General features: G+C 43.6%; 1 protein-coding gene across 9 annotated transcripts in view; it reads left to right on the top strand.

Annotated features, from left to right (window-relative positions):
* The window catches only part of LOC112214278 (filamin-C-like), a 98,116-nt gene that overhangs the window by 50,964 nt on the left and 31,899 nt on the right, over positions 1 to 15,253 (top strand). For 6 of the 9 annotated variants that reach the window (XM_042310996.1, XM_042311002.1, XM_042310997.1 and 3 more), the window contains exons 4-9: positions 8,346 to 8,496; positions 12,779 to 12,897; positions 13,046 to 13,123; positions 13,357 to 13,519; positions 13,810 to 14,010; positions 14,499 to 14,621. In XM_042310996.1, coding sequence (XP_042166930.1) covers positions 8,346 to 8,496; positions 12,779 to 12,897; positions 13,046 to 13,123; positions 13,357 to 13,519; positions 13,810 to 14,010; positions 14,499 to 14,621 — 835 coding nt within the window. The remainder of the gene's footprint in view (positions 1 to 8,345; positions 8,497 to 12,778; positions 12,898 to 13,045; positions 13,124 to 13,356; positions 13,520 to 13,809; positions 14,011 to 14,498; positions 14,622 to 15,253) is intronic. The other 3 variants (XM_042311001.1, XM_042310999.1, XM_042310998.1) reach the window with 1 other exon arrangement.

The following is a 15,253-nucleotide window of genomic DNA, read 5'->3' as shown; positions in this document are numbered from 1 at the left end:
CTTATATAATGTTACTTACCCTACATTGTTCATCTCATATGCATACGTTGATACTGTACTCTATATCATCGACTGCATCCTTATGTAATACATGTATCACTAGCCACTTTAACTATGCCACTTGGTTTACATACTTATCTCATATGTATATACTGTACTCGATATCATCTACTGTATCTTGCCTATGCTGCTCTGTACCATCACTCATTCATATATCCTTATGTACATATTCTTTATCCCCTTACACTGTGTATAAGACAGTAGTTTTTTTGGAATTGTTAGTTAGATTACTTGCTCGTTATTACTGCATTGTCGGAACTAGAAGCACAAGCATTTCGCTACACTCGCATTAACATCTGCTAACCATGTGTATGTGACAAATAAAATTTGATTTGATTTGATTTGATTTGATTTGATTTTAGCAGAATTCTGCATGCAGAGTCTCAATTTGGTGTTTGTCCCATTTTGTGAATTCTTGGTTGGTGAGCGGACCCCAGACCTCACAACCATAAAGGGCAATGGGTTCCATAACTGATTCAAGTATTTTTAGCCAGATCCTAATTGGTGTGTTGAGTTTTATGTTCCTTTTGATGGCATAGAATGCCATTCTTGTCTCTCAGATCGTTCACAGCCCTGTGGCGCTGATGTTTAGGCCAAGGTATGTATAGTTTTTTGTGTGCTCTAGGGCAACGGTGTCTAGATAGAATTTGTATTTCTGGTCCTGGAGACCGGACCTTTTTTGGAACACCATTATTTTCATCTTACTGAGATTTACTGTCAGGGCCCAGGTCTGGCAGAATCTGTGCAGAAGATCTAGGTGTTGCTGTAAGCCCTCCTTGTGTTGGTGACAGAAGCACCAGATCATCAGCAAACAGCAGACATTTGACTTCAGATTCTAGTAGGGTGAGGCCGGGTGCTGCAGACTGTTCTAGTGCCATCGCCAATTCGTTGATATTTATGTTGAAGAGGGTGGGGCTTAAGCTGCATCCCTGTCTCACCCCACGGCCCGGTGGGAGGAAATTTGTCCGTTTTTTGCCTATTTTAACCGCACACTTGTTGTTTGTGTACATGGATTAAATAGTGTCGTATGTTTTTCCCCTACACCACTTTCCATCAATTTGTATAGCATACCCTCATGCCAAATTGAGTCAAAAGCTTTTTTGAAATCAACAAAGCATGAGAAGACTGCCTTTGCTTTGGGTTTTTTGCATGTCAATTAGGGTGTGCAGGATAAATACGTGGTCTGTCGTATGATAATTTGGTAAAAAGCCAATTTGACATTTGCTCAGTACATTGTTTTCACTGAGGAAATGTATGAGTCTGCTGTTAATGATAATGCAGAGGATTTTCCCAAGGTTGCTGTTGACACATATCCCACGGTAGTTATTGAGGTCAAATATTTGTAGAATGGGGTGGTCATTCCTTGGATCCAAATATCGGGGAAGATGTCAGAGCTAAGGATGATGTTAAAGGGTTTTATTATAGCCAATTGCAATTTGTTGCTTATTTGATTATTTCTTTGAGGATACCATCAAAACATGTTTTGTCCTGTAGTTCATTCAAGGTAATTGGAGAATCCAGTGAGTTCTGGTAGTCTTTAATAGTTGATTCTAAGATTTGTATTTGATCATGTATATGTTTTTGCTGTTTGTTCTTTGTTATAGAGCCAAAAAGATTGGAGAAGTGGTTTACCCATACATCTCCATTTTGGATAGATAATTCTTTGTGTTGTTTGTTTAGTGTTTTCCCATTTTCCCAGAAGTGGTTAGAGTCTATGGATTCTTCAATTACATTGAGCTTTTTTCTGACTTGCTGTTCCTTCGTTTTCCATAGTGTATTTCTGTATTGCTTTAGTGATTCACCATAGTGAAGGCATAGACTCAGGTTTTCCGGGTCTGTATGTTTTTGGTTGGACAGGTTTCTCAATTTCTTTCTTAGATTTTTGCATTCTTCATTAAACCATTTGTCATTGTTGTTCATTTTCTTTGGTTTTCTATTTGAGATTATTAGATTTGATAGGGAAGCTGAGAGGTCAAATATAATGTTAAGATTTTCTACTACCAAGTGACCCCTTCACTATTACAGTGGAACATTTTGTCCAGGAAGTTGTCTAAAAGGGATTGAATTTGTTGTGGCCTAATTGTTTTTAGGTTTCCACACTACAGTCCTTCCATCTATAGCATTTCTTAATATTACTCAGTTCCTTTGGCTTTGATTTCTCGTGATTGAGTATTGCTCTATTCAAGTAGACTGTGATTTTGCTGTGGTCTGACAGGGGTGTCAGTGGGCTGACTGAACGCTCTGAGAGACTCTGGGTTGAGGTGAGTGACAAAGTAGTCTACAGTACTACTGCCAAGAGAGGAGCTATAGGTGTACCTACCATAGTAGTCCCCTCGAAGGCTACCATTGACTATGTACATACCCAGCGTGCGACAGAGCTGCAGGAGTCTGATCTGAGGGGGCCTAAATGGTGTGTGGTTATGGTTGACTTTGGGGGGTGTTGATTGGTGGGGGTGTGTATGTGGCTTGTGTTATTGTTGTCTGGATGTAGGTCCTCCCATCGTTGCACCTCTACGTGTAGGGGGGGTCCCGCAGGTCTGGGAGAGTGTCTCGCTGGTCTGGTCGGAGTGTCTATTGATCTGTTGCTCCTGTGTGAAATGTTGGGGCTGTGTTTGAGAGCGATATCCTTTTGAGTCCAGGCAAAGGTGGGCTCTGCTGCCTTGTATAGGTGGACCTGGTCATAGAGGCTGTTCAAGTCCAGGGTTGTGGGTCAGGAAAACATTTGGTTTTGAGGCACAGTCATGGGAAATACTTGCGTTTACCCACTGTATGGTAGCAGGGTTGAAGTCTTTTCGTGGTAGCAGGGTGGAGTTAACCACTTGTGCATTGGGGAAAGTAGAAGAAGCTTTTTCAATCACTCCCTTCAGTGCTGTGGCCACCCTTTCCTGCTGTGTTCGCAGGTTGTTTGTGCCTGTGTGTATTATTATGTGGCTAGGTGAACCTAGTGGGTCAGAAGGTCTAGGGCGCGCTGGGTGTTTGGACTCCAGAGTTTAGACACACTGTGTTTGGGAAAACTTTTTTTTTCTTGTATATATTTCCCATTTCAGTCCATAAGGAGTACAATCTGTGTCTTGTGTATATCAAATAAAATAACATTGTATTTGTCACATACACATGGTTAGCAGATGTTAAAATGCAAGTGTAGCGAAATGTTGTGCTGTTGTGCTTCTAGTTCTGACAATGCAGTAATATCCAACGAGTAACCTAAGAATTCCTCAACAACTACCTTAAACACACAGTGTAAAGGAATGAAAGAATATGTACATAAAAATATATGAATGAGTGATGGTACAGAACGGCATAGGCAAGATGCAGTAGATGGTATCGAGTACAGTATATACATATGAGATGAGTAATGTAGGGTATGTAAACATTATACGAAGTGGCATTGTTTAAAGTGGCTAGTGATACATTGATAACATACATTTTTACATTATTAAAGTGGCTGGAGTTGAGTCAGTATGTTGGCAGCAGCCATTCAATGTTAGTGGTGGCTGTTTAACAGTCTGGTGGCCTTGAGATAGAAGCTGTTTTTCAGTCTCTCGGTCCCTGCTTTGATGCACCTGTACTGACCTCGCCTTCTGGATGATAATGGGGTGAACAGGCAGTGGCTCGGGTGGTTGTTGTCCTTGATGATCTTTATGGCCTTCCTGTGATATCGGGTGGTGTAGGTGTCCTGGAGGGCAGGTAGTTTTCCCCCGGTGATGCGTTGTGCAGACCTCACTACCCTCTGGAAAGTCTTACGGTTGTGGGCGGTATCAGGCGGTGATACAGCCCGACTCGATTGTGCATCTGTAAAAGTTTGTGAGTGCCCTTTGTGACAAGCCGGATTTCTTCAGCCTCCTGAGGTTGAAAAGGCGCTGATGCGCCTTCTTCACCACGCTGTCTGTGTGGGTGGACCAATTCAATTTGTCCGTGATGTGTACGCCAAGGAACTTAAAACTTACTACCCTCTCCACTACTGTCTCGTCGATGTAGATAGGGGGGTGCTCCCTCTGCTGTTTCCTGAAGTCCACGATCATCTCCTTTGTTTTGTTGACGTTGAGTGTGAGGTTATTTTCCTGACACCACACTCCGAGGGCCCTCACCTCCTCCCTGTAGGCCGTCTCGTCGTTGTTGGTAATCAAGCCTACCACTGTAGTGTCGTCTGCAAACTTGATGATTGAGTTGGAGGCGTGCATGGCCACACAGTCGTGGGTGAACAGGGAGTACAGGGGAGGTCTGAGAACACACCCTTGTGGGGCCCCAGTGTTGAGGATCAGCGGTATGGAGATGTTGTTACCTCCCCTCACATCCTGGGGGGGTCCGTCAGGAAGTCCAGTACCCAGTTGCACAGGGCGGGGTCGAGACCCAGTGTCTATGGGTACTATGGTGTCAAATGCTGAGCTGTTATCGATGAACAACATTCTCACATAGGTATTCCTCTTGTTCAGATGGGTTAGGTCAGTGTGCAGTGTGATTGCGATTGCGTCGTCTGTGGACCTGTTGGGCCGGTAAGCAAATTGGAGTGGGTCAAGGGTGTCAGGTAGGGTGGAGGTGATATGGTCCTTGACATGATGTCGGAAGTGAGTGCTACGGGGCGGTCGTCGTTTAGCTCAGTTGCCTTAGTTTTCTTGGGAACAGGAACAATGGTGGTCCTCTTGAAGCATGTGGGAACAGCAGACTGGGATAAGGTTTGATTGAATATGTCCGTAAACACACCAGCCAGCTGGTCTGCGCATGCTCTGAGGACGCAGCTGGGGATGCCGTCTGGGCCTGCCGCCTTGCGAGGGTTAGTGCGTTTAAATGTTTTACTCACATCGGCTGCAGTGAAGGAGGGTCCGCAGGTTTTGGTAGTGGGCCGTGTCAGTGGCACTGTATTGTCCTCAAAGCGAGCAAAGAAGTTGTTTAGTCTGTCTGGGAGCAAGACATCCTGGTCCGCGACGGGGCTGGTTTTCTTTTTGTAATCCGTGATTGACTGTAGACCTTGCCACATACCTCTCGTGTCTGAGCCGTTGAATTGCAACTCTACTTTGTCTCCATACTGACGCTTAGCTTATTTGATTACCTTGCGGAGGGAATAGCTACAATGTTTGTATTCGGTCATGTGTCCGGTCACCGTGCCCTGATTAAAAGCAGTTTCGCTCGAATGCTGCCATCAATCCACGGTTTCTGGTTGGGGAATGTTTCAATAAACGCTGTGGGTACAACATCACCGATGCACTTGCTAAAAAACTCGCTCACCGAATCAGCGTATGCATCAATGTTGTTGTATGACACAATGTGGAACCTTTCCCAGTCCACGTGATTGAAGCAATCTTGAAGCGTGGAATCAGATTTGTCAGACCAGCGTTGAACAGACCTGAGCGCGGGAGCTTCCTGTTTAAGTTTCTGTCTATAGGCAGGGAGAAACAAAATGGAGTCGTGGTCAGCTTTTCCGAAAGGAGGGCGGAGGAGGGCCTTATATGCGTTGCAGAAGTTAGAACAATGATCCAGGGTTTTACCAGCCCTAGTTGCACAATCGATATGCTGATAGATTTTAGGGAGTCTTGTTTTCAGATTAGTCTTGTTAAAATCCCCAGCAACAATGAATGCAGCCTCGGGATATGTGGTTTCCAGTTTACATAGAGTCAAATGAAGTTCGTTCATGGCCATCGATGTGTCTGCTTGGGGGGGAATATATGCAGCTGTGATTGTAATCGAAGAGAATTCTCTTGGTAGATAATGTGGTCAGCATTTGATTGTAAGGAATTCTAAGTCAGGTGAACAGAAGGACTTGTGTTCCTGTATGTTGTTATGATCACACCATCCTCAGTCGATGTGGGGGTGTTGTCAGAAGGGCTATCAGGGAGGCTGACAGGGGGGGCTCAGGGGGGGTGAGATCCGCTGGTCTTGGGGTTCTTCATTTGTCTGTTCTGCTGTGATGTCGACGCTATGGTCAGGGTCTGGTGTGAACTGTTCTGCTGTGGTATCGAGACTTTTGTCGGGAGCTGAGGTGGGCTGTTCTGCTGGCTTCTCTGCGGGGGTGGCCACCTCACTAGTGGGTTGTTCTCTGTCACACACCATTCCCCCCAACCTCTCTTCCAGTAGTCTGATCCTCTCCACTACTGCTCTGTTCTTCTCCAGCTCTTGCTTTTTATATTGTTGAAGTTGTCTCACCACAGTCCAGAATGCAGATATGTCTCCCTCCACCTCCAGCTCTCCGGGTCTAGTTAAGTGGGTGTTGTTGTTCTGGACTGTTGTCTGGGTCTGTGCTGACTGGAGTGTAATCACCTGTTGTTCCAGCTCCACCTGCCTTACCTCCAGCTGGATAAATGTATCCTTCATTTCAATGAGAGAGTAGTACTCTGTGCTGGGAGGTTGACTTTCTGCTTGGGCTTGCTTGTCTGTAGGGTTATATAATGAAGAGGTCTGGTCTGACCCACTTGGGGTGGGGGTAGCTTTCTCAAGGGATAGCTTCTCCTGCTGGGCTAATTCTTTGATTCGGTGAAAGTCCAGCTGAAACTGTTTGGGGTTGCCCTGTACCAATACTGTTCCACTTATAGAGATTTAAATAACCCTTAACAGAGGGGTAGTGTGCTAATATATCACTGTGCCATGCCAAGGGGTGGTTTGTGTGGAAGATGATGTTGCTGATGTTCCCATTTTTATAATAGTCAGCAAAAAGTCTCTTGATTTTCCATAAGGAGGTTAATTTTGTGATCTTTTCTTGCTTTATCATTCTTTACATACACAGGGAACTGTATTTTAATTACCTCTTAACAGCGGGAGTCAGCTTCTAAAGCTTCTGAGTTTTGATCTGGAGTGAAGGGTATGTTGTAGAGGGTAGCATCCTGTATATGTTCCTGACAAAAACTCCAAGTTTATCTAACTCTAAATCTATCTTTTTTTAAAGAACATGCTTTAGAACATGCTGAAAAACGTAGGAGCTCATCTATCTCTCTCTCTCTAATGTTTTTTTTATTTTTCCTTACATCTCCCCCTTCCCCCCTCTTTCTTTCTCTATATCACTTCCATCTCTTATCTTCACTTGTTCTAAGTCTCTCATTGTCCTGCTCTCTCCTTCCCCTTCCCCCCTCTCTTTCTTTCTCTATATCACTTCCATCTCTGATCTTCACTTGTTCTAAGTCTTTCATTGTCCTGCTCTACCCTTCCCCTTCTCCCTCTGCTTTCTCCTCCCCCCTCTCCCTCTGCTCTCTCTTTTCTCCTCTCCCTTTCTCCTTTCCCCCTTTCTCTCTACTCAAACCTCACTCCTGTAGCTCACTCTAGCTCCACGTAGGGGAACTTTCTTTCTCAATAAATCATTAAACTACTCCAACGTGATTTCCTGGTGGCATTTCTCGCTTTTCTATTCCCCCTCTCCGCCACCCTCTTTCCACTGCGATCATAAGGAAAACACATTGTGATGTTGGACAATACAATTAGCCTTTCATTCCATTAGAGTTTCTGCTTTTGATTCCACTGCCCTGGTTTTCTCAGTCTTTTCACCAGCCTGTTGTTTTACATCAACTTTACAGGCTCTATGTCTATTTCATGTCTTTCTTTGAATTCATTTGAAGTAAGTTCTTTATCCTCGGGTTAGTAGTTTTTAATACAATATTTATTATAACGTTATTAAATCATGCTCTGATTGTATGTTAGGAGAAACAGGAAGTGATAACCTTTGACTCCTGTGTGTGCTGCGCCTCTTCCTGTCCCCTCTTCTTATGAAATCAGGCTTTGATTGTGTACGGAGAGGAAGAGGAAGAGAGAGGCCCAACTCTGTGGAAAATCTGTCTCCCTCCAGCAGGAGGCGTTTTGTTGTTGTTTCGCCCACCAATCAAGGAGTTTTTGTATGGAGGTCAATGAGAGAGTGTAAAATTATGGATTGTTTGCTACATTAGATTTGTCTGATCAAATAGCAGTTTTGTAATTCTTAAGTTGTTTCGAGTGTACTAATATAAGTAGGAAACATGACATTACTTCAACTTTGAGAAACAATACTTGATATCGGAGTTGTTTCGAGATTGCTATGCATATTCATGGAATGCGGCTAGAAGCATAGCCTCTTTCTCCATTGAATACATGCGGTTGAAGTCAACAACTCTCGTCTAATATTCAAAAAAGGATTTCAATAATAAGATGTATCCACCAATTCAAGGAAAGGATAGGCAGGAGCTAGACACGACGCCGTGCCGCTTTGTGGACAATGACTCACATTGTTAGAGACATGTATCTTATATCTTGTGAGTATATCCATAGAGAAACAGGAAGTGATGATAACCTTTGACCCTGTGCACTGTCTATTGTCTTCTCCCTCTCTTTAGGTGATAGCCCCTGAGGAAATAGTGGATCCCAATGTGGACGAGCACTCGGTGATGACCTACCTGTCCCAGTTTCCCAAGTCCAAGCTGAAGCCTGGTGCCCCGCTGCGCTCCAAGACTCTGCACCCCAAGAAGGCCAAGGCCTATGGACCAGGTGAGAGAGAGAGATTGGGAATGTAATGACTTCCTTCCTTCAAAGACTTCTTTATCTTCTTTATCTATAAATAAACTATCTGGGCTCCCGACAGGACTGACCTCTATAATATGTAAACAACTATTGGAAAGCTCATGTTCTGACCTAGCCATTAAAAAATATGGTCCACAGATGTAATTGAATCTGAACAACCCTTTAACTGGAACAGAATATGGAAAAATATGACCTTGGCATCCCATAATCCGAATCGTCAATTTACACATTTTAAGTTTATTCACGGACTGTGTTTAACAACAGGGAAATATTTTATGATGAAATGGGCCCCAACTCCCCACTGTTCACTGTATCCCCTAAATCAGGTAGACACATTCCTCCATATGATGTGGGAGTGATCTGCAGTTAAATGCTTCTGGGCAAGTTACAAAATGAACCTAGAAGTGCATGAATGTAAATATTCAATGCTTTGCATCTATTATGTTACTTCACGATGATAGCTCCTTGAATCTCTCAATCAATCAGAGATGATTACTGCTGGCTGGCAGCACTGCCGCAAAAAAGATGTTGGCTCTTAGATGGTAATCACCTCACTCTCTCCTAATCGCAAGTGGATACAGTTGTTATTGACAGCAAGAATGAATGGTGCTAGTCAATGAACAACATTGCTCAACATTGACATTATCCCACCACTGGTTAGCCACTATTGGCTTAAAAAGCCAAACCTAACACTATCTGCCAATTAATTTCCAGCAATATTTCACCTGTCTGTCTGTGTGGTGCACATGTTTGTGTCTATCGCTCCGTGTGTAGCCAGTTGATGTGGTAACCGTCTTGTGGGTTGACAGAAATACTTTCCCCAAAACCTTCTCAATTAAATGTTAACTACAAAGTATGCTTACCTGGCATGAGTAAGTATATCATTTGTATCTATTATTTGTTATTTGAAAACTTTTCCATGAAAATGATTTAAATTACATTGGCTTGCGAAAGTATTCACCCCCTTGGCATTTTTCCTATTTTGTTGCCTTACAACCTGGAATTAAAATAGATTTTTTGGGGGGGTTTGTATCATTTGATTTACACAACATGCCTACTACTTTGAAGATGCAAACTATTTTTTATTGTGAAACAAACAAGAAATAAGACAAAAAAACTGATAACTTGAGCGTGCATAACTATTCACCCAACAAAGTCAATACTTTGTAGAGCCACCTTTTGCAGCAATTACAGCTGCAAGTCTCTTGGGGTATGTCTCTATAAGCTTGGCAAATCTAGCCACTGGGATTTTTTGCCCATTCTTCAAGGCACAACTGCTCCAGCTCCTTCATGTTGGATGGGTTCTGCTGGTGTACAGCAATTTTTAAGTCATACCACAGGTTCTCAATTGGATTGAGGTCTGGGCTTTGACTAGGCCATTCCAAGATATTTAAATGTTTCCCCTTAAACCACTCAAGTGATGCTTTAGCAGTATAATTAGGGTCATTGTCCTGCTGGACGGTGAACCTTCGTCCCAGCCTCAAATCTCTGGAAGACTGAAACAGGCTTCCCTCAAGAATTTCCATGTATTTAACGCCATCCATCCCTTCAATTCTGACCAGTTTCCCAGTCCCTGCCGATGAAAAACATCCCCACAGCATGATGCTGCCACCACCATGCTTCACTGTGGGTTTGGTAATCTCGGGGGGTGATGAGAGGTGTTGGGTTTGAGCCAGACATAGCATTTTCCTTTATGGCTAAAAAACTCAATGTTAGTCTCATCTGACCAGAGTACCTTGTTCCATGTGTTTGGAGTCTCCCACATGCCTTTTGGCGTACACCAAATGTGTTTGCTTATTTTTTTCTTTAATAAGCAATGTCTTTTTTTCTGGCCAGTCTTCTGTAAAGCCCAGCTCTGTGGAGTGTACGGCTTAAAGTGGTCCTATGGACAGATACTCCAATCTCCGCTGTGGAGCTTTGCAGCTCCTTCAGGTCTCTTTGTTGCCTCTCTGATTAATTCCCTCCTTGCCTGGTCTGTGGGCTTTGTGGGAGGCCCTCTCTTGACAGGTTTGTTGTGGTGCCATATTCTTTCCATTTGAAAAAAAATGGATTTAATGGTGCTCTGTGGGATGTTCAAAGTTTCTGATATTTTTTATATCCCAACCAAATCAAATCAAATCAAATGTATTTATATAGCCCTTTGTACATCAGCTGATATCTCAAAGTGTTGTACAGAAACCCAGCCTAAAACCCCAAACAACAAGCAATGCAGGTCTAGAAGCACGGTGGCTTGGAAAAACTCACTAGAAAGGCCAAAACCTAGGAAGAAACCTAGAGAGGAACCAGGCTATGAGGGGTGGCCAGTCCTCTTCTGACTGTGCCGGGTGGAGATTATAACAGAACATGGCCAAGATGTTCAAATGTTCATAAATGACCAGCATGGTCAAATAATAATAATCACAGTAGTTGTCGAGGGTGCAGCAAGTCAGCACCTCAGGAGTAAATATCAGTTGGCTTTTCATAGCCGATCATTAAGAGTATCTCTACCACTCCTGCTGTCTCTAGAGAGTTGAAAACAGCAAGTCTGGGACAGGTAGCACGTCCGGTGAACAGGTCAGGATTCCATAGCCTTAGGCAGAACAGTTGAAACTGGAGCAGCAGCATGGCCAGGTGGACTGGGGACAGCAAGGAGTCATCATGCCAGGTAGTCCTGAGGCATGGTCCCAGGGCTCAGGTCCTCCGAGAGAAAGAGAGAAAGAGGGAATTAAAGAGAGCATACTTAAATTCACACAGGACACCGGATAAGACAGGAGAAGTACTCCAGATATAACAAACTGACCCTAGCCCCCCGACACATAAACTACTGCAGCATAAACCCTACTCAGTACTTCTCCACAACTTTGTCCCTGACCTGTTTGGAGAGCTCCTTGGTCTTGCTTGGTGGTGCCCCTTGCTTAGTGGTGTTGCAGACTCTGGGGCCTTTCAGAACAGGTGTATATATACTGAGATCATGTGACACTTAGATTGCACTTTATTTATCTAATTATATCACTTCTGAAGGTAATTGGTTGCACCAGATCTTATTTAGGGGCTTCATAGCAAAGGGGGTGAATATTTATGCACGCATCACTTTTCCATTGTTTATTTCTTCAAATATTCTGAAACAATTTTTTTTCATTTCACTTCACCAATTTGGACTATGTTGTGTATGTCCATTACATGAAATCCAAATAAAAATCAATTTAAATAACAGGTTGTAATGCAAAAAAATAGGGAAAAGGCCAAGGGGGTGAATACTTTTGCAAGACACTATATATTATTGAAAATAATATATGGGGGATTGTAAATGATGCAGACAATTACAATGATACAAGCCACAATCTATTTGCAATATTAAAGCTGATCCACCCTCTAAAGAATACAAAAACAATAATAACTATAACTTTGCCATGAAATGAGCAGCAGCGGTACAGAACCACCGCTAGCCCGGCACATTAGACGGCACATTCCTCACTCGCTAAATGCACAATTAAAGAGCCAGATGCACAATTAAAGGGGAATTACACTCACTTTTAGTTCTTGCAGACCTCCAATAAAATGATCTTCTAATGTAATTTAACCATATATATGGACTCAGAACATCCCATTTAGTTGTTTCTCTATGAACAATTGTAATTTTGAGAGTGAAAAACTATCTAAAACAAGGAAAAATAAAACTGAGAAAACAATCTGGGGAAAAATCACAGATTTGATAGGGCCCCCCTTCCAGTTGTTAATTAACCATTATTTTACCAGGTATATTGACAGAAAACATAGTGATTTTCTTTCTCTTGTACACTAAGGACCCGGGGTTGGATGGAGGCATGTTGGCTGGGTGGGGTTGGAGGAATGGGATGGGATGGGAGGTTGGGGGTGGAGGCCCACTTGTTTTTCTTTTCTTATCCTGTTTGTACTGAATGTATTATTACTTACTTAAACTCTGTATGTATTTTTCTTCTTTTGAGTGACAGCCTACGGGTATATGTTTTATAAACATAGAATTTGAAACGGAGAATGCACCGCCACAACAAAAAAATAACAAAACAAATTAAATGTAGGTAAAAAACAGACTTCCTTAACAATCTGCATCTTCTAAAGTCTCAATAGGCCAAAGGCCTTCTGGTTTATTCTGTATATTAGGTGCAGGAATTATTGTTGAAAAGGAAGGTGTTTTATCCTGTTTACACCTGTCAGCACAGAATAAGTGACAGAGGGCTCTCACATCTAGTTCTGTACTCCTGCTTACTGTCTCCATCCTTTTCCCCGTCAGGTATTGCGCCCAGAGGTAACATGGTGCTGAAGCCGGCTGAGTTCATCGTGGAGACAGTGGAGGCGGGGCTAGGGGAGGTGCTGGTCTATGTGGAGGACCCAGAGGGACACACAGAGGAGGTGGGGCACTCTCACTCACATTAACCCTTAGCTCCTCAATCCATTACTCCTCCATCCCGAAGATGCTGTTCATTTGACCACACAGTTCTTCACATTCAGTTTCTATCTCTCCCCTTTCTCCGGTTCTGGCCCTCTCTTTCTGTTCCAGGCCAGAGTGATCCCCAACAATGACAAGAACAGGACGTACTCTGTCATCTATCTGCCCAAAGTGGAGGGCCTTCACAAGGTAACATACTTACAGTACCCGTATATATATATATATATATATATATATATATATATATATATATATATATATATATATATATATATATATATATATATATATATATATATATATATATATATATATATATATATATATACCGGAAAATATTTTAAATCTCAGTTTATAAACGTCAGTAGTATAGGATTTCCTCCAGCTGTCTAACAGGGGTCTATCCATGTTCCTCTCCCCAGGTGAAGGTGCTTTTCGCTGGGCAGGACATAGACAGGAGTCCCTTCGTGGTGAGTGTGTCCAAAGCCATGGGAGACCCCAACAAGGTGCAGGCCAGAGGACCAGGACTGGAGCCTGTAGGCAACGTGGCTAACAAGCCGACCTACTTCGACATCTACACAGCAGGTAACACACACATACACATCTGGGGAGGACCATGTTTATGGTATGGAAGTAGATCATCTATCTACCTTTCCTATTGAAATCCCCTAGTTTCGTCAATTGGGTCGTAAGTAAATATAAGGATCTTTTAGAATGATCATTAGCTTTGCAATATTAGCTGATATTTATTCCTTCAATCATGATGACAAAGTACATGTATGTATTTGTTCTCTCTAATGGCCCCCAGTGTTACATCTTTTTCTGTCCCCTGAACACACAGTAGAAGGTGTTAGTTCATCTCTTTTTGTCCCCAGGTGCCGGTGCTGGAGACGTGGGTGTAATCATCGTGGACTCCCAGGGCAGAAGAGACACCGTGGAGATCATTCTGGAAAACAAGGGGGACAGTATTTTCCGTTGCACCTATTGCCCTATCCTGGAGGGGTCTCATGTTATCTATGTGACGTTTGCTGGGCAGCAGATACCCAGAAGCCCTTTCACCGTCCACATCTCAGAGGGTAACACACACACACACATGCCTGCGCGCGCGCACACACACACACACACACACACACACACACACACACACACACACACACACACACACACACACACACACACACACACACACACACACACACACACACACACACACAGATTTGGGTGATTGCACTGACTTTTTACATCCACTATGTGACTCCCTCCCTCTTGTTCTAATCTGAGTAATATTGAGTATTAATGTCTAGACTGACCTCACTACTAGACATTTGATCTCCATAACAGACAGTGACATCCTGCCATAACAGACAGGCCACCGGCATGGTATTTTGGGTTCTTCTGAAAATTGTTGAGTTATGGTTGGTGAACTCTTGGTTTGTGGGAGGACTCTGGATGGGTTCTGAGTGTCAGAGAGGCAGGGTTCTAAGCTGTGGATTCTGGTCGTTCTCCAGAGTGATCCTGTCCTGTTCCTGCGTGTGTGTCATGTCGTTGTTGTTCCTCCATGCAGCTCCACCGAGCTCCCTGCCCCCCGGCTCTCCGGTGCAGATAGTGCCCCAGTCCATACGCACCCCACCCACAGACAAGGCCAAGAGAGTGCCCCCCCCAACACCGCCCAAACCCAGGCGACCAAGTTAGTACAGGCCTGCCCGTGGAGGAGAGACTGGAGCCTGCCTGCGCTAGCCTTGTCCTACCTAAACTCAAAACTATACCACCAACCCCCTTGACGCACCGCACCAGCGGGTCCCCAGCTTGATGGCATGTGCTGGCGCTTAGCCCTCTGTGGCTTCACCACCCCCCTCTCCCCCCCTTCATCCCAGGCAGCTTCCAAAGAGCGAGAATGAGAGGGAATGAGTGTGTAACTGAAAGAAGAAATGAAAGGCTGAGAGAGAGAGAGAGAGAGAGAGAGAGAGAGAGAGAGAGAGAGAGAGAGAGAGAGAGAGAGAGAGAGAGAATGCAAGAATGAAAGAAAATGAAGAGAGTGAATGGGAGAAAGAAATGCGGTTCCTCCTCATTTTAACAACAGTGGCAGCATTATCCATTCATGTGATTGGCTGGTTTTGGACGGTCACCTTTACAGACGCTCGGCAGGTCTTTGAAACACAGAGGTCACACACTTACAGTACATCACCTGCTTCATAAATAGAAGTACATTACAATTGGTCTTCCAACATTGTCTTATTGCAATAATATTTGACTACTGCATATCAAAAAAGTTATCAAATAATCCCACACACGTTCATTTGATCCAGTTTGTAGCTCACT

The sequence above is a fragment of the Oncorhynchus tshawytscha genome, linkage group LG33 (genome assembly GCF_018296145.1).
Source record: "Oncorhynchus tshawytscha isolate Ot180627B linkage group LG33, Otsh_v2.0, whole genome shotgun sequence".
Classification (NCBI taxonomy): domain Eukaryota; kingdom Metazoa; phylum Chordata; class Actinopteri; order Salmoniformes; family Salmonidae; genus Oncorhynchus; species Oncorhynchus tshawytscha.
Note: the sequence above shows the minus strand (reverse complement) of the source record. Positions and strands in the feature narration are given on the sequence as shown.